Consider the following 25,806-nt stretch of genomic DNA (forward strand, 5'->3'; position numbering starts at 1 on the left):
AGGACAAAATAATCGAGATAAAACCGTATGAATCATAGGAATTAAGTTGGGGCAACACAAATTTGCGTCTTAATAATATTATTAATGTCAACAATGTAAACATTTCGTTACTCTTGTTTTAACATATTTGTTCAAAATGAATTTGAAAAAAACAAAATAAATTATACATATCATCTTCAATTTTAACTTGAAAAATTACAAGATTTAAATTCGAGCAAGCAACATACTGTCTATCAAAAAGTTGTGAAGGAAATTTGATTTCTAATAACGTGGGCGTGTGAAAATTTAAATGTTGTGGGATATATTAAAGATCTTCCAACGGGTTTACAATTAAATTTTTCTATTTATACTTCTTCTAAAAGAGAAGAACTATAAAGAGACACACAATAGAAGACCTGACAAAGGAAGTAAACACCAAGAAAGGCAAAAAGATGTTAGTAGATAAAAAAAGAGAAAATGGGATAGATTTAATAATTAAAGGACAAAGAGTAGATAAAGTGACAACTTATAAATATCTGTTATAAATTATTTTCACTGAAGACGAAAAAATAAATATAGAGATAGCGAGAAAAGTGATAAAAGAAAATCAAATATACTATACTCTTAATAAGATAATTTTCGGTAAAAAGAAATTGGAGAAGACATAAAAACAGAAGTATACAACTCGATAACTGTACCCATGTTAATATATGGAAGTGAAACTTGGATAATGAACAAAAAGATCCAGAATAGAATAATAGCAGCGGGGATGAAGCACCCGATGAAAATAGCAGGGAAAATGAGGATTTATAAGTTAATAAATGATGTAATATGAAACAACATAGTTAAATTATTTCAACCTGGGACAAACATATAAAGAGAGGAACATATACTTTGCTACAAGTAGCCTACAAAAGGGGAAGACAGGGAAAACAATACAGCAGATAAATGAAATAGCAAATGATCGGAAAGAGTGAAATAACGCTCGAGAGCTAATAAAATGACATAGAGAAAAGTTGCCAAGCGATATAACCATGAACTATGTGATGAAAAAGGTCTATCCAATGAGAGCCACAAATCATTGTCTACCTGATTAGTTTGGAAGTAACCAAACCTTGGAAATGAAAGTTGGCTTCCGACGCCAACCTTGGATCGTTTTAAGGTATAAAAGTACAGTTTGCAGATATAGAAAACCTTTAAATTTCATTTAAGCATGAATCTGTGCGTAATATCCGTGGTTAAAGTTTTAATGGACTTTTTTTGTCCAAGGGCCAAAAACAGATATGTGTACATTAAGAGTGAACAAACTTTTTTCAAAATTACAAATTACAATCGTTTGCAAATTTTATTTAGGTTATAATTAGTTTATAATTTAGTTTAAACTTAAATTATCGATAAAACCACACGTGAAGAAAAGCGCATAAAAAAACTTACGCTGGCGAACTTGTTATCTTGGACACTGAACAACTACTGGAAAGAAAAATAGTAAGAGTCAGGGTCAGATGCTAATTCACGGACAATCGGAAAATTATTGGAAATTACGAGAATCGTCTAGATAACATAATTCATCGAAATTATGTTTACTTAATATACATTAATTTATCGATCGATTACAAGTGTTTTCTAAGTTTTGTGAAATATGAAATGAACTTAAGGTGGAAGCTCGTCCTTGAATAGAATTGCTTCGGGATCTAACCCGTCACTTTCCAGTGCCACAGTTTTTCTAATAATTCATTCTATTGGACGTTTACAATCCGCAATTTGAGTTCCGCCACTTTCAGATGTAAAGTTCCGATTTATTTAAATAGCTTTTTATTACTAAACGGTAGCATGAATTTATACACACGGTGTATCTTACTCTTAAATTATAAAAGTAATCAAAAAGAATGCTTCTTAATAGTGCATAAGTGAAAATTTTACGCGATTGATGATATGAAATTTCTCAATGACCCTGAAAAATATTAAACCTTAATAAAAAATTTTTTAGCCCTAACGAATTAATACGACCAACTGACCTTTCAGATGGTATAATTGGTGAATTGAAATTTCACACGTGAGGTGCTAAGATGTGCTAAGATCGCGGATAATACAATAAGTTTATTTATTATATAACCATGTATTGAAAATTTCTTCCACCTTCTTCGAAAGCATTTTAGGAGAATGAATAGAGGACAATGGGAGTTCGTAATTATAATTTCAAATATTTGTTGAGTTTTGATTATTCACCAAATATACTCACAAAGTGTAATGCTAGTTGCCTGTACGACAAACACCTAATATAGTTCGTACACAATCGTCATTTCCGATCTTTTCCGTTTAAGTTTCAAACAATCGGCCGCTGAACTTAGCCGGCTGTCGGAGTGCCGGTAGTATTTTTGAAAGACTTAAAGCCAGTTTGCCGCGAACTTTGAGGTATTGAGGTAGAGACGTTCGTGGAGTTTTACATTACGCGTTGAAACAGGTCTCGAAAATCTAATTGTTTTAATAAGATAATGTGACATAAACTCACATTAATTTTGATTCTTTTGTGTATTGTGGTGGTTTTGATTCTTCTATAAACATGTTTATATTAATTTCTGCATTGTTGATGTGTCTGTTGTGTAAGTACATAATTGAATAAGAGTAAGATGTCTACTATAAACTTAATTCTCATCTTTATATGACAGTGTGGAACATATATAATAAATTGGGATCAAATTTTATATAGGTACTTATTAAATTAAAATACAAAAAAAAATTTTACCTGCTCTCCTACCTTTAACTCTAATATGGATGATTCACTTAAACTACTTAGTTGCATGTGAGGTGTTTTCTTTTAATACACAAAATAGTTTTATTTATCTAAATAAATGAATAGGTGTTTTAATCTTTTTGTTATAATTTTGATCGAGAATGAGGGTCGTATTTAGAATAAACTGTTTAAACAGATAAATTATTGTTCAAATATCAACCAACATTAACGCTATTACTATTTGTTTGTGTTGAAATAGGGTTTTAACATTTACTTCAATAAAGTGGATTTTTTCTATTACTTGATGTATTTTTTCTCTCAACATGATTCTATTGCATTTATTTGGTTTATTACATTAAATTATTCCAACAATCCCATGGCTAGGCGATTGACAACGTATTCAGACCTAAAAGGTTGTTACAGATATTCAAAAGGCACAGTCTTCTATCTATTGAAAAAGAATGTGATTCAAATAGCAGCATTTGCAATCTGCAATTTGAGACTATAAATATCTCAAATTTATAAAGTGCCTTGTTTCGACTGAGAAATTACTTGGATTACGTTTGAATATAATCAATCTGCATAAATCATTTTCGTCAGTATATTTAATAAACTATCCAAGATGTAGCTTATAACTAGATCTCTATTAATTATTACTAAATTATTTCTTCATAATGTAGGATTTTATTTGTTTACTAACATTAACTGTGAAAAATAAATTGTGTAAATGAACAAACCCAGTATATACTTGGAGGTGTAGAGATGGGGTTTCTTCAGCTTACGCTGAAAATAACATGTCAAACCATAATCTCATAGTTTTTGAGTAGTACAAAAGTAGAGATAATCTCCCATAAATTTGTTCACATTAATGATAAAGTATATTAGCTTTGTTCGCAGTAAATAATTTGAAAACATTCCGAATGTATTCTGAATATCTTCTGGACGTGTCAAATACTATATACTTTTGTCAGAATATGCATTCCTGTACGAACGATTTATGTACATCTAAAATTATTTTTGTATATCTAATAACTAAAATTTGAATTCAAAAATAACCGGGAGAATAAAATTTATAGAGGAGAGTGCCCAAAACCGGACTCCTATTTTGTTTTTGAATTAAAAAAAAAAAAATAGAAAATAGTAACAAATTCTGTTTTAAAATCATATAATACGCGAAGAAGCTTCATTGATTATTGCACAAAGTTAAAAACTAAACGTTAAATGTCTTTTTACAAGATTTATGTACGAACACTTGATCAAGACTAATACGCCGTGTTATATTCTACCATAAGTTAACCAGACATCAGGCGGCTTTTATTTACAGTTCAAGTGCTTGTTCCCTCATTTCAGACTTCCATGAGTACAATCGATCTAGCCTCCAGCGCCACTAGAATCTGAATACAACAATGCATTGGAAGGCTCAGATGTTTTTCCATCAACTTTAACTTCGACCTCGGTTAATATTTCAATTACCGACAATATGTTGAAGCGAAACGACTACCAGCAATTACTTTCCAAACTTGTTCAACGAGTATTATTAATTAATTAAGATATTATTTTACCTAGAACATAAAATTATAAACCAAATCGTTTGAGCGCCGCAGTTTGTGATGAATTGTAGTTTGTGGTGAACTGCAACTATCGTAGTCATGACAAAAGTATAGAAAAAAAATTGTGCCTTACAAGAAACTCTAGAACTATCGGACTAACATCCATAATCGTACTTTATTTCAATAAAAGTTACCGCTTACCGAAGCATACAAAAACAAAAAAGAATCTTGGGCCATAAAATTTCTAACTGAAAGTAGCAATTATGTTATATTCCATGGCAAATTGTTGTATACGACCCTAGATGAGGATTTTTAAGAGAACCGCTATACACCAACGATAAATTCATACCAAGAAATAACTCATTTGATGTACCTTGCACCGTAACTAACCGCCTTTGTTCTTCGGCAGTCGTACTCTTTTTTTTGGAAATCAGGTACGCATTTAAAAAATAATCCACCTTCCAATTTGTTTTTCAAATCTTATATTGCATGGAACAGATAAATTTCTTAATTAAAAATTCGCCATTCGATGGAAATATTATTTTGAAAGAGTTCCTTTTCGAAAATGCAGTTGTTTCTAAAATATTTCTAAATAAAAAGTGACACGGTAAGTGAAGAATGTCATCTGAAAATTGAGCCACCAAGAAAGCAAGACCAATACAAAATATATTAATATTGTGAACAAATTTTTGAATATAAACTCGGAGTACTTCATCGATCTCAAATCCGTTCTCTATTAACTGCTATAAACTCGTCGGTGTTGTAGGTTTCCTGGGGTTTCCCTGGTGAAATCGTCCATCAGCAAAATGGCTACGACAGGGAATAAACTAATTGTTTCAGCGTGTCATTTTCACGTCTCAACTCAATAAGATACTCATGTGTATGGAACTCATGGGGCCCCTCACGCTCTAAACAACCCCATTTAAAATCATCCTCAGTGAAGCTGCTTTGAGAAAAGAAGCATCATATCAGGTTCATTCAAAATCAACTCATTATTAAAAATTTTCGATTTCCTCTCGAGTACCATGAATTTACAATCAATTCTATTACTGAACATATCACGCAGAAAAGATAATAATAGTTTGTCAAACTTAAACGCTTCAAAGAAAATGTAGGTGCAGCTTAATTCGGTTCGTTGCAATTGATTAAGTTCATCGGTTATTTAATACTAATTAACTAAAAGTATCGAACGTGTGAACGAAAACACTGATTAAGAAGATGCGCGATGCTATTTGAAAACAGGTTAAAGATGTAGGAAGGATCAAGATATTAGCACTTATCTTTATAAGTTGAGAAATATATTGTGCATGAGTTGGGAGATTCTACTTAAAATATCAACCATTTTGGATGCTTAGTTTCTGTCTGACAATCGTATAATTGAGTCGTTATGAAAATTTTTCTAAAAATCGAAAAAATTTTGAAAGGCAATACCAATAACATGAATCTAAACAGCATGTTGAAACTTTGTGTAAAGCTTGTTGAGACTTGTTCACTTTAGACCAAAAACGCATTCGAATGAACATTTCTCGAACCTCATTGAGGCACCTTTTTACACTTTAATGATTGCCATTGCTGAAATTCGTTTACCACTCACGGTATTCATCAGATCCGGCCCCCACCGATTTTGTTTTGTTTTCTAATTTTAAAGTTCGAGTTTCAGGAGAGAAATTTTCATCAAACGAGAATGTTATCTCATTCGGAAATGTAAATAGGAGGACACATTGATGGGACAAAGATGTCTTGTTAGGTTGGAAACTTTTCAGACAACCTTCGTATAAATCATAACGAGTGTCTCAATTTGTACTAATATTGTGGTGTTATCTCTCATGTTTTAGAAAAAAGCATGACTACAGCAATTTAACTGAAAAACTAGCTAGACAAAAGTATATTCACTCTACCATATTATTCATAACCTCGAGGATGAAGTACGGGATAGGAAAAAAGACAAAATTAGTCACGCCATAAGACTAGCTATACACCTATGCATAATTAAAAGCCATCTTTCAAGTTATTATTCTCGAAGAAGAGGTCGCCTTTTAGAGTAAAAAGAAATTAATTAAAAACAGCCGACAGAGTTTGCTTTATCTCTTATCCAATTAAACTTACCCAAATGACTGCTGGTTTTTATTGTTTTACTGTGGAGTTTGAACTTAAAGCAACAGACGTCTTCTTTTTATTGTTTTTTGTAAATTCTAGTTTGGTTCACAAATACTTACACAGACGATTTTTTCATCCTTCCTTAAAGTTAATTACAGCAATTTCATGCTAGATTTTTTGTTATTAAAAAATAAAAATAAAAACTATATCTTTTAAGGCAAATAAGTGCAGGATATTATTGAAAAAATGAAGTAGGAAATTCGCAATTCAATATTGAAAGGCAAGAAAATTCCAATAACGGACTTGTGAGCTGGTGCATTGTCGTTATGAAACAAAACTTTCTTCTTGGCCAATTCAGATATGGCTGTGCTTACTAATGAAACGGTTTTCCCATTTCAGTCATTTGTTATGATTGTTCTTTTGTATCGAGAAATGGACTCATGGGTGTGAAAAGTCACTTTGTTGTTATGAAACTTAATTAGAACATTTTCACTCTATACTTATCTTTTAATACCTCACTAAAATAAACTAAATTCGACTTTTATATTGTTAGAAAATTCATTATTGAAGAGAATCATTTTGATCTTAGTACAAACTTAAAACTTAATTACGCAATTCATATAAAAATAATCAGTCTGCTTCGTTATTGATACCTGTGAAGCATCTAGCAATATTGGTTGTACAAGCCGCTCTTGCACGAGGTAAAACCGGAATGTTTTGATGGTTATTTACCAGAAACCAAATTTAAATTTAATAACGACCCGAAAATATTTGATTTGACTGCAAAAACTCACACCTTTTTTGATGGTAAGTCTATTGTATGTACCAACAAGATGCAACTCTAAGGAAACTGTTTATGCTTCATTCGGAAAGAATGTAGAGTGATAAATCAATCCCTCTCCTGGCCACCATAGCCGTAGTCACATTTAAGAACAATTTATTATTATTTATTGGATCAAGTTCAAATTTCCAACTAAGTTTACTTATCGACCAAAACAATTCCTTTGGGATATTTTAAGAAAGGAATGATTTTGTCAGGTAAATATTTTACGAAATGTTTGATTCGTAATACTAAAACTACCCATCAATTTTGAGAGAAACATGCAGGTTTTAAATAAGCAATACGAGAAAAATCAGATTCAACTATCGTAAAATAAACATATGTATAGCGTGTTGTACAAACTGTAGTACATAAAAGTACAATTTTCCCGTATTTACTATGAAAAAATCTTTTCAATCTCTTTAAAAGAGAATTTCTGGTCATCGCATGATATGTCATTGTTAAATGTTTTTTTTTTTTGGATTTAATGTTAATTAAGAAATAAGATACCTAAATAAAATCAATATTTCATCATAAAATAACTCTTCGTTTTTTGTTTTTTGTTTTTTACCTACCATATATATTAATAATAGACCTCTTTGGTAATATACAAATCTACCTGGTATCCGCCAGGGGCTCGGGCAACCAAGCTGTAGTTAACCTGATTATATGTTCACGGTAATGATAAATGATCCTAACCTATACTTAAAGCAACACCTACGGTACTGTTTAATTTATGAAATTATACATGGACAAACTTGTTTAAATTAAAAAGTTCTGCATATAAATGTAGTTCAAGGAAAAAATAATATTTCAATGTTATTTGCCATATATCAATATGAATTATATTTAAAAAAATTAGTGGATACTACTTCGCAAAATATTTTAGGTAATATCAGATGTTCTCAGTTACATTATTCCTGAAAATAATGCCAAAATCATACAAAGAATCGAATTCATTGTAATCTTCTTATTTATGTAAATAGTTTTTAACTATTCACCAAAACTTACATACTAAACTGTTCAATTATATTTATACATATACTTAACGTCTAATTTATTTAAAATCCATCGTTTACCTCACTTTTCTTATCACTTGACACTGTTCCGATGAATTTCCGATACCAGTTGTTCACTAACTCACGACTGCTAAAGTTTATATATTAAAAACACTTTCTAGAATATTCGACTTCTTGAAATCTTAGGTTGCAAGCGCACCAATCAAACTCTAACTTCGATAAAATATTGAAACAGGACCAGACTCACGGTCTATATCAATGACGAGTTCGTAATATTTAATCTATCATGCACGATATTGCATATTCGTTTGATTAATATATTTCCTTCGTTAGCTATCTCACTATAAAGGACGTTCAGAAGTGTCCTTGTTCATATGATCACTTCTAAAAGCAGAAAATCGCTTACAAATCATTCCGTGTGACGGAGAACTTTCAGAATAATATTCACTTCACTTTTCGTCGTTTTTTTTTAATTATATTTATCCAATCACAACAACAGTTCTGTTTAAAACTAATTTGTCAGATTTATTTATAATCACCGTAGCGAAAGTGTCAAATTTTGAAAAGCGTCGAAACTCCTTGCTTACCTAGAACCGATACTCTCAGAGAAGCATATTTTTATACAGATTTTGTTGATCAAATTGAATGGAACAAAAAACTTGGTCCGGTAAGAACTAATCTTCAAAGAATTGAACGTTTTCTTGAAATGTTATGATTCGCATTTTTCACTTTATTATAATGTTAAATTGACAATACCGCACGGCTGCTAAACTTTATATATTAAAACCGTGTTCTGGAATATTCGACTTCTTGAAATCTTAGGTTGCAAGCGCACCAACTAAACTCTAACTTCGATAACATACATATTAAAAGAAAAAAATAAGTCAGATTTACATTTATTTTTTTATTGAGACTATTTGAAAATCATATAATAAATAAATCTTTCTATTTTCAGGTGGTGTTGTACAAGGAAAAGAGGAACCTTATTTCTTGAAAACCCCAAAAGACGTTGATGTGGTAACAGGCAACTCCGTAACTCTCCAGTGCGAAGTAACACCCGATAGCGGAATGAGATATTACTGGGAATTAAATGGTACGAAAAACTGGTACTTTTTTATTTAAATACATACCTTTTATTATCTATTCGATTCAATTGTTGCTAAGTTCACGAACTTATATTCTAACTAACGTTAGTAGAGATTATTTTCCTTCAATTAACCATACCGAGAGAATTTTATGAGAAAAATGGAAAATGACTGTGTATAAATTCGTTTTTTTAAAAATTGATTTTTGTTTAAATATTAGTACTACATAATAAAGGGACTAGTTAAAGAATGCAGACTATATCTTGTTATCAATTAATACACCTTAAAAAAGCTTACTCTATATTTCAACATACTCTTCATTTTTTTTTTTCGACACAGTTCTTGACTTGATGCTCCACCTTTAGTATTCCTAAGTTTCCCGCTAATCCATTGAAGAAGAGTTTAAGCTTTGCTCGGTCTTGAAGCATTTGCCATCTAATTGTTTCTTCGGCTTGGGGAAGAAGTGATAATCCCTGGAGAACAAGTACTAGCTGTACGGGGAATAGGGCATGATATTTCGCCTAAATTTGTTCAAAAGCTTCTGTGTTTAATGACCGTGAAGCCTTATAGTGAAGAAGAATGTTTCACCATATCTGTTTATTGCCTCCCAGATTGCCGAAAATCGGTGAGGAATACCTCCAAAACACAGTCGGCATAACTTTTCCTTTTGACTTCGTTAGCTTCAATTTCTTTGGTGGCGGTGATCCAAACTAGACATTCATTACCAACTCGTGTATTTTACTCGTATTTGGAAATATACAGAATGTATTATCACAAAAACACATTTGTTTTTCAGGTTCTAAAATAGCTAATACCACTCGCCGACATCAACAAGGTAGCAATTTACATATAACTCGCGTGGATCGAGAAAAGGATTCCGGTCAATTCACTTGTATAGCCGAGGACACGACAGGACAAGCGACCGCTATCACCAGTTCGCCGGCTACAATCAACATTCAATGTAAGTACAAATGAAACAGGACTTTTGTATTGTATCTCATATAACCCTAAATTATATAATTGTACGAACTTATTTGCAACTGTAATAAAAAGAGTATCGGTTTTCATTGTCATAAATTTCTCTTCAACAAAGGTAAAAATATTCTTGTTTTAATTTACATACGAAAAAGTCTTTATTTATTCGCAGAGCGTCAGAAAGTTATTCAGTTTAATTTTTTAATATACAAGTTTATGAAGTATAAAGTAATGCTCTAATCAAAGAGCCAAAAAGTGAAAAAAAATTTCGATACTTGTATGACAACTTTGTACCTATTAAACATCTATCTAGTTATCTATTGTAGGTATTGTTTATTTATATTTATTTAATACATAATAATGATTTCCAAGCATATAAAAACTAGTTAATTCAAGAATTAATATAATTTTTGAAAAATTAGAATGGCGCTGTATTCAAGAGGCTTTTTTTGTATGCCATTTGTCATATTTGTTATTGAAATTCTTAGAATAGCTCTAAATACTCATTTGTCCACCTGGAAGCATTTTTCTTCTTTTGTATCCAGTAATTACTGCCAAAAACTGTAATTAACTGCCGAGGAAATCGCTACTGAGTGTCAATTAATTGCAGATCAATCATATCCGTTTGTACATTCTCGATATCACATGAAAATGAGGATCTATCAACTCTGGAACCAATTTATCCTTATCGTTCATAAAATTGTTGATTTATTTTCTGACAACAAAAAAATCTTACAAGCACTTTATATCTTCTTATCCATCTCACTTCAGAATAGTACAAAATATCTCCTTGAAACGCTGATGATCTCGGACAGAAACTGTTCAAATTGGCGAGGAGTTCACCCATTTTATCTGATGCCCAATATTTTTTTTCAATATAGTATATTATGATTATTATATGTATATACAAATAACCAATAAATGCAGTATGATGCAATATGCCGAAATTATTTTATTCTTATTAACTGGTAACTGAAGAAAAACGTCAACACAAAAAATTATACTGATGGACGGCGAAACCAATGAGGTAAATGGAACTTTAACTTTTTCACTTCATATTAGTCCCAGTGTCTGTGACCTCCACGTATTGCCGTTATCAAGTCATCTCCGTTTGAACAGGTTTCGAATGATCATTTAGCAGATTTTCTGAAATGAATCAATTACTCGTTTCGTCCAATTTAAATCCGATTAATTATTTTTGCCAATCAAGGTATACGGCAACTAATTATCGATTTCTTTGAACATCGCTACCGACAACAGATTAACTATCAGTACACAGATCCGGACTATAATTCTCGGAACCAAAGCTTTCCATATTCACTAAATAATTTCTTTGATATTTTATACGTCGCTATCTACTTTTTTCTATCAAATTCCTTCGTTTAAACGGCAGTCAAACAACAGTGGTCAAGGTCTTTCAAATAAACAATGGGAATAATTAGTACCTCTAAATTGTGTGTATCCCGAGGTACGATAATTGGGAATGACAAGGTTTTTTTCTAAGGTATTTATCCGGAAATTTTTCCAACATCTAACGAGATTTTTTCGTGGGTTTTTTCTAATACGCCAAAATTATTATTTAATTTTGATAAGTGACAATATTCTTTAATTTATAGGAGTAAGAACTGCCATAACTTGTCAACATTCTCTTAGTAATCCATCGATTATGTGATAGTTGTAGATAAAAATTTTTATTTACTATATTGATTATTGTCTCATACATTCATATCATACCTACCGTTTCGAGTTTACCGACTTCAAGTAATAAAAAAATCCATTAAAAGGGCGACATACACACATGTCTTCAATGTAAAAATAGACCAGGACTTCATTTATACCGACAAAACAACTCCCCAAGTTGTAAACGCGTTTGATTATTATGAGTATAGTTTCCTGCGTGTATTTTTGTCGATAGTTTCTGTTCTTTAAATGATGAGTTTACTTTGAAAAATGTAGCCGCGGATACTGGGGTTAGGCCCTTTATACCATATGTTGGAATGTTTGTTCTGGTAATTTAGACTAAATTGTAGCCGAGTTCGTTAGCGAACCGTTAAAAGGGATTTTAGTTCATTAGGCGAATACTGTAATTCATTAAAATCTTTTCTTTAAAAATAGCAGAATTTCTGTCGAATATAAGAGGAATTTTTAAAAATTTGTTGCGATTGTAGATAAGATTCCAAGACATTTGACTATAATTTCGAATCATTTATAAAGATTATTGTATAATTTCTATTTTGTACGTCCCTTATAATATTCACGTTTTTTTTTTCATTCATTTACATTTATTGAATCGGCCATAAAGCGTGTCATTTTTTAATGCAATTATAAAATTGTTTTATCAAAATAATGGGCTGTGAACGCTTTCTTTGTCGTATCAATTCGTTGCCAATTCAAGTACCAATAGTAAAATGTAACTTCTACTTCACTTCAAATTAATAATGCTCACAATTGTATTGTTAATATTACTATTATAAAATAAAAATTGATAAAAGTTTTGTCGAATTTTTAAAGGTCTACGGACGTAGAAAAAGTTTTGTGAAGTAATTTTTTTTACTCGTAAGAATTGCTATCCTACTTGTGAAAAAAAAGTATTACTTTACTCACTTGTTGCATAAATAATTATTCTTCTTATTCTAGCTCTAGTTTTTCAACTGAAGAAACTTTTTCACTTATTAATTTTTTATCTTTGTGTAACAATTGATAAAGAAATTTTTCAATATTACGTGCTTCAATCAAAGAGTCTAATAATACGTGTTAAGATGTTAACCACCTTCTGAAGAATGTGAAAAAGTCAGAGAATGTCTTAAAATCGCGATGATACGTTTCGGAATAGCTTTAAATTTAGAAATAAGAGAAGCTTTTCGATTTTTAACGACTTAGAACAGCCTTAAAACGCAGAAATGCGTTTGGAAGTAGTTTTCGTTATTCTGTGAAAGTAAAAATCGTGAAAAATACCAGTCGAGCAATAGAAACTAATCGTTTATTGTTTGTCACCTATAATTTACTGTAAAACCACTCGAGCTTCACTATCGTGAGTTTTCTCAGAATGCAAGTCGTTTCTGCTAAAATTATCGATGACTTTTGAAGACCTAATGACATAATTAATTATATGATTCATGAGAAAATTAAACAACACACCAAAAATTACAAATAACCAAGTTATCGTCTTCAGAGACTGAATGCGAACCGTCAAAAAATCGCTTGGGAATAGCTTTAAGTTTCGAAAAAAGCGAAGCAATTGGATATTTCAGTAATTCATTATATAGAAAATAAAGCTGTTACAAATGTTTATGATATAGTGGAAAAAACTCGAAATATGTTATATACTTTCTGAAACTTCTTGTGCAATAAGCGAGCGTGTTTAAATTAAGAATTGTGACACTATATATTTTGAGTCATTTTAGGAAAACGATTTCATTTATGAGTCACTGTATGCTCAAATTCAAACACAAAAATCCTATTTAAATGGTCCGTTTTAATGCCTATCCCAAGTAGGACCTGGCTGTTTCATTTATTATAACAAAAATAAAACCCCCAACATTTTATTAATATAGACAAAACTGTCTATCTACTTCAGAATTTTATTATGAAAACCGCCCTAGAATATTGCTTTTATTCGTTGCTAGAAAAGCTTTATGAGAATCTTCAAATAGCATTTTTAAAGAAAATAGTTTGTTTACCTGTATTTAACCTTCAAGTCAATTTTATTTGTTTAATTAATTACCGTAGGCAAGAACTAAGGAATATAAAAATGCTCATTAAATTGCTACTTGCTATTTGTTAAAAAAGTTTATTGTCCTAAAAAATTTTTTTGATCCAAAACAAAAACATTATTACAAAAATATGATAGAAATTTGAAAAAAGAAATCTTGAAAAATCAGGAGGTGCCAGGCATCTCCGTAAATCCGCTCATGTTCTAATGTTAAATCTAAATCCAGTAGAAATAAATTATTTTTGATTAATAACTATTAAAAAATACTAGATCATTTATTAGTAAATTGATAAAAGATGATTTAAAACACGAATTAGATATAGAATGGACGAATGGACATGGTGTGTCTTTCATTGAACTCTACCTACCACAGAATATTTAATAAAATTTGTATATTTCAACACATCTCATTTTTGTTTCATTTTTGAAACATCGCGTACACAGTAATCGTTTTCAGTTTATTTAAAATTGTAAGGTAGCTATCAACACTTAGCGTATCACCTACTATCAATGCGTTAACCTCACTTTGTATTTGTAAACGTTTTTTGATTTGATTACCGACCCGCCGGATTTGATGGATCTGCTTCATACATCCGCTCAATCCTTTCTAAAAAAACAAATCTCTGCTTTCATGCGGTTTTTATAACGTAAACCAAATTTTATGAATGTAAACAACAAAACAGTGAAGAATTTAAGTTTTGGTATATGTTACCGGCTTTAGTTTACTGTTATTACCTACTTTATTGTTTATGAGTTGTTTAAAACCTTATACTCTTTTTAGTGTTTTATATCTTAAGGCGTTAATACCGATATTTTGTTTATTGCTTTCGTAGAGGATAATGTGGATCGTTTCGATTTTATAGCTTTATCGTAATAAATGCCGAATACACACACGACATTAAATTTCGACTATATAAAGATTTCTCCGTTTTCAAATACGTTCATATTCAATTGAGGCCATTGTTTGAGAGATAGTAGAGAATTAGTTACATTTGCTTCAGAAATTTGTGAAATATGGTCCTCAAATTAAATAGTTAAATAATGCATTATCGTATGAGGTTAAATTCATCAACGTTCCTGAAAGAATTATGGAAATTGGGACAATGTAAGACATTCAAAATATAAAACAAGTACTTTTTGAGAGGGTTGGGTTACTAATTTATGTTTTAGAATAAGTTCGACACCTTTTTATAATAGGAAACGTCAAGTTCCTCAAAATAGACTATTTTTTCAAGTCTGGGAATTGAAAATAATCCGAGGGGTATAAATCTGGCAAATACGGTGCAGGAGGTATCAATTCAAACTTTAATTCATCAAGTTTAGCTACTTCAATAACGATTTTATTATTTTTTTATTTTGAAGAAACATCACTTTCTTCTTAGCCAATAGCGATGTTGAAAATATATGGTTTTCCAATAGGGACTTTAGTTTGTGAACGCACCTTTTCACTTAAGATAGAACTGTCACTGTCAGTTTATTTAGTAGATAATTCTCGACCTAGTAACAAGTTTAGTGAAAAAATTTTGAGTCTACATATTTGTTGTGTGAGTCTACGGGTTGGTCGAAGTGTCGAAAATATCGCTGCCGCTGAAACGTCCGTAGAAAATGATCCAAATCAGTCACTTTATAGCGAATTTTACGTAAGGATCTTACTTTACACCAATACAAGATCAGGCTCACTCAAGAATTGTAGCCGATGGACCATTCGAAGCGACGTACGTTCTCCGATTGCGTCAATCAATCAATTTCATCGCAAAATCATCTTCAGTGACGAAACTCATTTCTGCCTCAATGGGTTTGTCAATAAACAAAATATGCGGTATTGGGCTGGTGAAAATCCACATGTGCTTAATGAAAAACCACTTCATCCACAAAAGATAACTGTTTGGTGGGGTTTGCATGACGGCGGCGTCATTATCGATTATTTTTGGCCCGAATTGGAATATATGGACTTGGACAGCATGTGGTTTCAACAGGACGCCGCCACAAGCCACACAGCACACGTTACAATCGATTTATTGAAGAACAAGTTTGATGAGCGGTCTCAATCTACTGGTCTTAAGAAATGGACCAGTAGATTGGCCGCCTCGTTCGTGTGATTTAACGCCTCTAGATTTTTTTCTTTGGGGCCACGTCAGGTCATTGGTCTATGCTGATAAGCCAACGAGGTTGGAAGAGCTCAAAGCCAACATTGAACGCGAAATAGCAGCCGTTTCGGCCGAAATATGTGGCCGAGTATTGGAATATTGGGTCCAACGAATCAATCGCTGCAAACGGGCTCGCGGTGGCCATATGAGCGAAGTCGAGTTCCATTCATGAATGTACTTCAACCCGATAATAAAGTTTTTGAAATATATCAAATGGTTTTTTATTTTATTTTGAAAAAAAGATGCCAAGTCCTTATTGGAAAACCCTTTATAAAACAAGTACTTTTTGAGCGGGCGCGGTTACTTATGTATGCTTAAACCAGAACAAAGTATAAGTTGTTTAGTGAAAGGCGGCGATGAATTCTAAAAGATTTTTTAGTAAATAAAATTATTGAATGTATCTGTCAGCATATTTCAAATATGTTTTATTAGCTTGTGTGTTTAGCTAGAATTTCGGCTTACTGTTTATGCAGCATATTCATCGGCTCTTAAGTTTGTTTAAAAACTAACGCGAGTAAATTCTATACTTTTCTCAGAGTTTCCACTTTTTGTAATGAAGATGAAGATTTTCATTGAACAAATAATAAATCATGAAATGTAAATTTCATATTATTGATTGAATTTTCTTGCGTTTTCTAACAACTATTTATTATTTTAGTTTCTGTTTATTATTTACAATTAAAATTTAGATTTTTTCACTTAAACATTTTTCGTCATAGTTTCTAACTTCATGTGGAATGGTGATAGATTGATATGTTTCAAGAACATTTCAGATATTGAATAACTAATGTCAATAATGAGATATTACACGGCAATAACATCAGAAATACACACCCATTGTATCTTTATAGTGCGCCATATAATATTGTAAGAGATAAATAAACATATTAATATTGACTGATAGCAGGGTAGATGAAAGCGGCGTCTTTCATATCATGATATGGGAAAAATTCATATAGTAAATACATATTTTTCGTTGTTCGATATTTTTTGTTCCAAGATTACTTTAATTCGTTTTTAATTTGATTATTTTGAATGGTTAAAAAATATTAACAAACAGAATTTTTCTCTAACCCAGTTATTTGGCTCTCGCTCTTAATGGGCACAGAAGAAATACGAGGGTGGTCCCAGAAGTACCCGACCCAACAAATGAGACACGAAAATTTTGGAAAAAAATTTATTTTTCAACGTAATCTCCTTTTAGCTCCATAGCGATGTTCAATAAGTTCGACACCTAAGAATCATCAAGTTTCTCAAAATAGCCATTAACCACCGTCATCACCTCTTCATCGTTGACCACCAGGTTATTTTTTTAAGTTTGGGAACAAAAAATAATCCGAGGTTGCTAAATCTATCGAATAGGGTGCATGTGTTAGTAGTAGTGAGCTGGTCCATTGTATTGATGAAACAACACTTTCTTCTGAGCCAAATGCGGACGTTTTTGGTTGATTTCTTCGCTTGATATTTTTTCCTTTTTCCATATAGTCAATGAAAGTTATTCCACGCGAATCCCAAAAAATCGACGTCATGACTTTGACTTCATATGGAACGGTTGGTGTCTTCTTTAGAGCCGGTTAAGTCCATCGCTTTGATTGTTCTGTTGATTTTGGTGTGAACATTGGCAAACAATCGATGGAAACATCTCCACGATGTTATTTTTCTTCAATTGTGAGCAAACATTTCTCGAGTCGTCACTTCATTTGATCGACCACTGCGATGCTGATCTTGGCAGGTTGTACGACCTCGTTTAAACCCTGCTACCCAATATTTTCAAAATAAAAGTATTGTATCACATATCGATGATCAATTTTATAAATTCACTGAAAACTTTCACTGTAACAACTGTCAAAAAAATACTAAACAACGTGGCGTCTGTACTTTCTAATACAGTATTTTTTAAGCAAATACAGCCATCTCTAGGACAGGCCAGGTAATTCTGTACCATCTTCGTACACATTCTATCGTAAACCTTTTCGAATAATAGGAATAGAAATTAAAGAATATGGAAGAAATCCAACGGAAAACTTATATACCAGGGTGAGTTTTAATCAGTGCTACTCGTTCCTACGACAAAAGTAGAGAATTAGTAACCCCGGTAAGAAATTAATGTGTCACCATAGAACACGTGCTTCTGAAAGAGTTCATATCTTATTATACCCAAAAATTAAACAAAATTTCTAATATCAGGTTTAAAAAAATGAGATAAGAACATTTATTAAAATTTACAGTTTATACATTTTTTCCAACGTTACCTATAATCTTTTTAATCCTTCCAAAAAATAGTCGTCGACTTTCTCCTCAGATTAGGCGCTCTTATGATGAAAATCTTTTTCCTGCAAGTGGCAATCTAAGTCAAGAAACAGGAACAAGTCGCATATGCTGTCAAATCAAATATTCTCGTATCGTTATTAAATTTAAGTTTCTAGTAAACAGCAATCGAAATATTCTGGATTTTCTAACAAAATTTTAGTTAAACTTAAACTTAAAAAAGGTAATTTGTGTACATTAACATTCAGTTTGTAGTTTAATCTAAGAATATTCTAACAATGTAAAAGGCGATTTAATTAATTTGCCTAACGTACTGAAAGAAAATAATATTTAAAAATTGATACTACTACTTAGTGTTTTCAACGAAAAGCAGCTTGTCGTTCGGACATGAACAGCGGAAATATCACGTACGTAAGAAAGAACATGAACTTCCAGTAAAATACCGGTATCGATAGGGATCAGACAAGGCAATAGCCTCAGTCCAATCCTTTTAAATGTCACCATGGACGAAGTCAAAACAGAAGTAATCGGATAATGAGAATAATCTACAAAAAGTATTGCACAAATTTGGAATAGTGACAAAAATACAAAAAATAAAACCCAGTATAAAATATCTAGAAAATCTAAAAGTCGCGAAATTGCGGATTTATAAAAAAAATTTAGTAATTTCTGTTACAAATATTTAGAGGTTAAAATTATAAGCAATAGGAACCTGAAACAAGGAATTAAAACACAAACACCAGCAACAGTTGTGAATTATTTTCAGAATTAATATTGATAAATAAATTAACGAATACGAGGGTTGTCCAAAAATAAAGTTCCTAAGGAGCCGCGGACGCTGTTAGAGTTTGGCTCCCTTTATCCCAGCTCTCACCCCGGTGAACTATCTACAACGTTCATTCTTGTCTTGGTGGCCGTGAAAGCTGGAGCTTCCTTTTTATTTTTACGCCAGGTGCGAATCACACTCTGTGATGGACAAGTCTCGTATATAAAATCATGCATTAGGTCCATTAGGAGCCTTGTGTCGGTGAATTTGGTCCAACACTCGAAAACATTGTGAATTTAATTCAAAACAAATTAAAATTTTAGTTTTCCTCTATAATTGGACTCTATAAGCAGTATTTAAACAAATAAAAATTGCGTAAAAAAAGAGCTTCTCGATCTTGTGGAAGTTTTGCAATACTAGAAATTAATCTTTTGCACTGATAGGTCAATACCAGTTTCGCTCATCAGTAGTTATGCCAAAATAAATTACGTTATGTCATCTCTAAGAAAAATAGATGCTTATTGGGATCCGAAAGAAGAATTTTCATTTTTCAAATTTATATGAATGATTTGATTTCTAAAATAATTTCACAATTCATATTTTATCATTTTTAAAACTTAATATCTCTAAAAATAGAATGTTTTAGTGGAAAAAATACCGTAGGAGCCATTAAAGACCTCTTTACACCTTTCTTAGAAAAAAAGCCATTGTTTGTTAAAAAACATTAATTATTTGGATCAGGCCTCATATGAAAATTTTATTCTGTATCTGATTTCGTCCGTAGACAACACCATCACATGTAAGTATATAAAATCCCAATCCCATTGTAATTAAAAAAAAAATGAAAGAATACTGCAAACAATTTTTCAGTCATTTTAAATATTTCAATGCTAGAAATCCAAACGGAATAAAAACATACAATACCTGCGCTTTTTCCATACAACGTAATACATAGTACCATACCTGGAAAACAAAAATATCCCGAACGCATTCAATCGGTCTGGAATCTATTCCCGAAATGATATTTGCTTAGTCTCATTCAGTAATGGAAATTCGCAATCTAGATATGAGCCAGACCAGAAAACGGAATAATGGAATATTTGCATGATTGAAATACAGGGAAAGTTTCCAATTAATTTGACAGCAATCATCTGTTGATGTTGATGAAGAGAAAATGTTTTGTTTTCTATCGGTTGTTTTCGTTCGAAACGATTTATTGGAAATGGATGATGATGAAATAAAAGAAGGGTAATAATTATTATTGCAGTTCGTTATGTGAATTATTATTGACCAAATCCAGCTTACTACATAAATGTGGAAGTTCATGCGATGAAAAGCTTTTTGAATAGGTTTTCACATGTGAATATATCTAAGCCTCTATTTAAACATGTCGTAACTTGTTGTATTACTTTCTTTTAATCGTTCTCTCTTTGCTTATTGACGACGCAGTGCAATGAAAACTGAATTTATGTAAACCACTCGTATATGAAAATTCAGTAGTTAGACAACGTTTACCAGAAACCATCGTAAAAAGAGGCCGATTCGATTGAAACAGTCTTGTTGTAGTCTGGTTGAATTATGAACGTATAGTGTACCTCAAAATCATTTCAGATGGTCAAGCTATTGATGCCGAAGTACGAGGCATATTTTTTAAGTAAGTACCGTTTTGCGATTCCGCCGCCGCAACCCCAAGGTCGGCGTTCCGCACATGCGCGCTGGTTGCCTACATCTCTTGTCTACGCACTGACGCCATTGCAGTCTGATTCTTCATTGTGTACGTTGTTTACTGAGCGTTTAAGATGCCTCCGACAATCGTGAGTCCCGTCGATTGTGAAGTACGGGTTGTTATACGATTTCTTAGTGCTAAAGGCGTAAAACCGATCGATATTCATCCATAGAATTGCAGCATTCATCATCACCCAAAAAATTGAAGTTTTAGCAAACAATTTCTACCCGGAAAATCATGTGCACAGTTTTATGGTACAGAAAAGGAGTATTGCTAGTGGAGTTTCGGCCTCGTGATGAGACAATCAATGCAGCGTCTTATTGTGAGACATTGAACAATCTGCGTCGTGCAATCCATAACAAAAGACGTGGCAAGTTGAGTAATGGTATCGCTTTGTTGTATGTGGCTAATCAGACCAAAGATCTCATCAAATCTTTTTAATGGGAAACTCTAGATCATCCTCCCTACGGCCCTGATCTGGCGCCCAATGACTACCATTTGTTCCTGTACTTGAAGAAGTTGTGATATACGGTGGTCAACAAGAAGTCAGGCGGCAGAATTTTATGAGAAGGGGAATTCACAAACTGGTGCCACGTTATGACAAGTGCCTCAATATTCACGGAAGTTATGTAGAAAAGTAGATTAGGCTACAGGCTTTCATGTAAAAATAAAATTATTGCGATATTTTTGCATTTCTTTTTTTAATTCCAAAACGGTACTTACTTAAGAAATATGCCTCGTTTATAGTGGACAGCTGACCGATGTCAGTTAACCGAAAGCCAATACTGCAGTAATATCGGAAAACTTGGTAGTATTGAACTCCTACCACATCTAGCATTTAGTCCCTTCATTTCTTTTTTGAATGAAAGTGCGAGAACTTTTTGAATCTGTCTAATAATTTCAAGAAGGTTTTAATAAACTAGTTGAACGTTAAGTTGAAACCATTTTCATTTTGATATTTGAAAAAAAGTGTTTCCGCCCGGGATCGAACCGGGGACCTTCCGCGTGTTAGGCGGATGTGATAACCACTACACCACGGAAACTTGTTTTAAAAATTGTACTCGAATCTAGTATTATTTTTTTTATTAGTAAGTATTATTTTATTTCTGATCAAAATATATACATTAGCCCTCCCCAATCAATCATTTGGGAGGGCGCTTTCAACGGCTAGTCCAAGTGCTCGCACCCCTTTCCGGACCACCCGACATCATCGGTTTTCCTAGCCTATTTAAATTAGAGGGAATGTACTGCTTAAAATGCCCTCCTATCTTCTTCATGCCCTATCAAACTGCCAAGGGACCCTTTTTCTGCGAGCTATACGTTCAAATCGAAAAACAGCTTCTACTTCTTTTTCTAGACCTGGTTTGACATGCTCTTCTTTGGTTCAGGAATATAACCGCATTGTGGACCGTTTTTCAAGTAGAAGTTCGAACCAAATTTGATTCGAATATATGTTCACGTTCCTGTTTGCTAACAGGTGCAGATGCATTCTTCATCTTTTGTTACCAAAATATTTCTCGTGGTATGGATAGTACCTTCGATTCCCGATTTTACCAATGTCGAAAAGCAATAGTTTTCACGCAGATTCGTTGAAGTAGTTCACTAATTATAATAGGTCGAACTCCAGAATGTTGATCAAGGGTGAGATGCTAATTTCTAATTTAGCGTCCGTAAGCATCGGTGGTTCAGTGGTAGAATGCTCGCCTGCCACGCGGGCGGCCCGGGTTCGATTCCCGGCCGATGCATGATGGGTTTTTGTTTCCTATTATGCATATATTTAATTTTATTTTTTTAACTAGGTTATGAACATTATTCGGGGGTGCAATTCTATTAATTTATAACTGATTTTATTTTCTCGATCATACTAATAATTAATCCTATAAATATTCTTGGAACTATACTTAATCAAATTTAAGACGTTTAACATTGAAAGAAGAAAGCGAATTAGCATAATTTTAGAGCATTCTCAAAGGTGAAATGAACAATGAAAACTTTAACAGAACTAAATGTTACATTCACTTTTTGTGTTGGGCAATTAGATTTTCTTTCTACTTTCCTTTTATCGGAAGTTTTCATACGAGAATTCAAGAAGAACAAGGGCCAGTATTTCTTTTAGAATCGTCCTAAGAGAATTTGAGTACATGTAGAAACTTTCGTAACAGCGTTACAGTCGAACGTGATTAAATATTGCAAACTAGTTGTTTACACCTGTTCCATTGTGTTTTTTATTCACACTGTTAAGAAATTGATTAAATTTCCCAGAGTGTCTCATGTTTGTACCACTTAACATTATTGTTTCTTAGAGACTACTCAAGAAACTACAGCGTTATCTTATTTATTATATTTATAGTATGATTTTCAAATTAATTGAAATAAACAAAGATTTTATTTTTATGACAAATACACTATATAAGTGATATTAATAAACTGTTTTATATTACGACATTTAATGTTTATTTTTTCAACTCTTTCTTAAATAATCAATATTAATTAACCTCTATTATTTCTAATCAATTAAAATTGACACTTGTGACAGTGACATTTGTGACATACATGACAGATATATCATAGACATCACAACCCACAGATAAATAAAGTAAACCATATTAAAATTAAAGAAATACTTTACATAATTATAACTCAATCTCTATTACTTTGTATTATTTATCTAATAATTTATTAACAAATCTCATTGACTTGATGATGTGTCAACTTAAATTTAATAACTGTCTATACAAATAGATGGAACACCCATTAACTACTTTAAACTTATGGCACTAATTAAATAATTAAATAATCTTAAAGAAGAAATCTTTGATATTCCAATTCTGTATTATTGAGGCTCCATCTTCCTTACAGTTTCTTAAATAATAAAGGACAAAAAATAAATCTTCTAGTGAAGTAAAATTCTTGCAAAAAAACATTATAAAGCAACAAAGACTTGTTCATTTATTTCCAAAACCCAATTAATCGCATAAAAGCACAATTGCGATCTTGGAAAAAAATCACGTTCTTTGTTTTCTTAGGAACATCGATTACGATGAGTTCGAGCGGCGCATCACAGTATGCACGGGCCGTTGGCATTGTGCCTTTTCTTTTACACATTCTGGGTAGAATCAGAAATCAGAATGTTACTGAAAAACGTCGAATTGTAAACCTCTCACATAAACTAGAAGGCCAGCGGCGCGGATTCCATTTCTACAACCAAGAAATTTTTCTTACTGATATTGTATGATCCAAAAAAAAAAAAGATAAAATAGAAAATAGCATAAATGAATTTTGGGAAACAGTTAATAACACTATATAAAAATAAATTTCTTTTCTTTTATTACGCTAGTTGAATTGACTGTTACATTGTTACAAAAATTAGTGTTAGTTCTTTAATATTAAACATCCTGTAATATAAAAAACAGAACAATTATGGTCATATTCCCATTTCCTAATTAAAATATCAGGTATCAGTCTGCTTTGTTCTTTACGCCCGCGGAAGAAACTAGACGAAGTAATTTCAATGTTGATTGTACAAACGAATGTCTAAATTGAAATATTGGAAACACAAAATTTATAGCAGAATTGTGTCAGAAGATTGAGGATTCACTAGAAGACAAACAACGAAGCAAAGCTAAGAAAATAATGTGATGAAAATAGGAGCAAATTATTAGTTAAGTTTGATATTTACAATGATGACACGATCTCTGATGACAGTAACGATGATAACAAAAAGAGTAAAGAAGTAATTAAAGAAAAGTGGGACGGGAAATAATGACAACAATTCCAGGACCAATAAAAATTGCCACAAGCAACGTATGAAATATGAAATAACTAAAGAATTAAACAGTGAAAATAGGAAAATATTTCGTCCACGTAAGTATAAGAAAATCAATCGTTCAATGCTGCTGGAACCGGGAGGTAAGGAAGACCTAGATGTAAGTAGCTAAAAGAAGTAGAGGAGGATTTGAGAATGATGGGAATGGTTAGTTGGAAAGAAAATAGAGCGAAACTATGAAGAAATATAAACGAGGAAATCCTGAAATGATAAAATAGCAGCACAATAATCAATTGCTAACGCTGTTAGTTTACGATATGGTCAATATTGAAGATTGAGAACAAACTTCACATTTCAAATTTTTGTTTTCATTAGTAATTGTACTAATTGTAACAACGCCTTACGTCGTCGAAGGACTTAAATTGCTCCTCCTTGTATATATTGATCGTCTTTCTCAAAATTAATGCAGTTATTATTATATTTTATTATATTTTTTCAAAGAGCACAAAAATATTTCATTAAATTATTCGTCAAATGTGGAATAGGAGTAATGTAGAAAGTTAATTATCTGAAAAGGGTTCAATTCTCTGTCTTTGGTAGTAGACTTGTAATATGGTATGTTAACAAAGTTTAATTAAGTTTAGAGATTCTCAGACTCTCAATATATTTCGAGACTTGAATAATTTAATCAACTTTATTTATAATGGTATCTTAACCATTTAAAAGTAGGGTAGTTTCCGATCAGAATTAACAATAAGAAGAGAAAGATAAGCTGCAACTTTGAACAAAGCCCTACATATACCTACCTATTAACAAGAACGGCTATTACCTCCCTTGGTTATCCGTTGAAATGGGTGGAATAGACAAATTCTCTCTGAAGAAAGAATGGTCAAAAATTTGATACCGTCATGGTCCGGACAAAACATTTAAAAAAAGGGCCAGTAAATTTTTTCATCAAATATTAATTGTATATATTATAAACGAAGTTTAATGAAAATTTGAGGGTGATACTTTTTACATAATTAAACGAATATTTCTTATTTTTAAGACATTCTTCTATTTACATTTTTTCTTTGTGAGTAGGCCCGTAATCGCGCGAAAAACTTTTGAGGTACTTAAATCTCAACATCAAACACTTTAGCCACAATATTTAATTAAAATAAGC

At 32.0% G+C, this 25,806-nt stretch overlaps 1 protein-coding gene and 2 non-coding genes across 3 annotated transcripts in view; 2 read left to right on the forward strand and 1 right to left on the reverse strand.

The window, feature by feature from the left end:
* The first annotated feature begins 2,371 nt into the window (after window positions 1-2,371).
* Window positions 2,372-25,806, forward strand: part of LOC130897240 (tyrosine-protein kinase-like otk) — a 118,373-nt gene continuing 94,938 nt past the window's right edge. The window contains exons 1-3 of the mRNA XM_057805996.1: window positions 2,372-2,579; window positions 9,152-9,289; window positions 10,078-10,242. Coding sequence (XP_057661979.1) covers window positions 2,540-2,579; window positions 9,152-9,289; window positions 10,078-10,242 — 343 coding nt within the window. The 5' untranslated portion in view covers window positions 2,372-2,539. The remainder of the gene's footprint in view (window positions 2,580-9,151; window positions 9,290-10,077; window positions 10,243-25,806) is intronic.
* Trnav-aac (transfer RNA valine (anticodon AAC)) lies at window positions 21,846-21,918 on the reverse strand. Its single transcript has one exon. It is a non-coding gene; the product is annotated as a tRNA-Val (tRNA).
* Trnag-gcc (transfer RNA glycine (anticodon GCC)) lies at window positions 22,550-22,620 on the forward strand. Its single transcript has one exon. It is a non-coding gene; the product is annotated as a tRNA-Gly (tRNA).

Source organism: Diorhabda carinulata, chromosome 8 (assembly GCF_026250575.1).
Source record: "Diorhabda carinulata isolate Delta chromosome 8, icDioCari1.1, whole genome shotgun sequence".
NCBI classification, from domain to species: Eukaryota; Metazoa; Arthropoda; class Insecta; order Coleoptera; family Chrysomelidae; genus Diorhabda; species Diorhabda carinulata.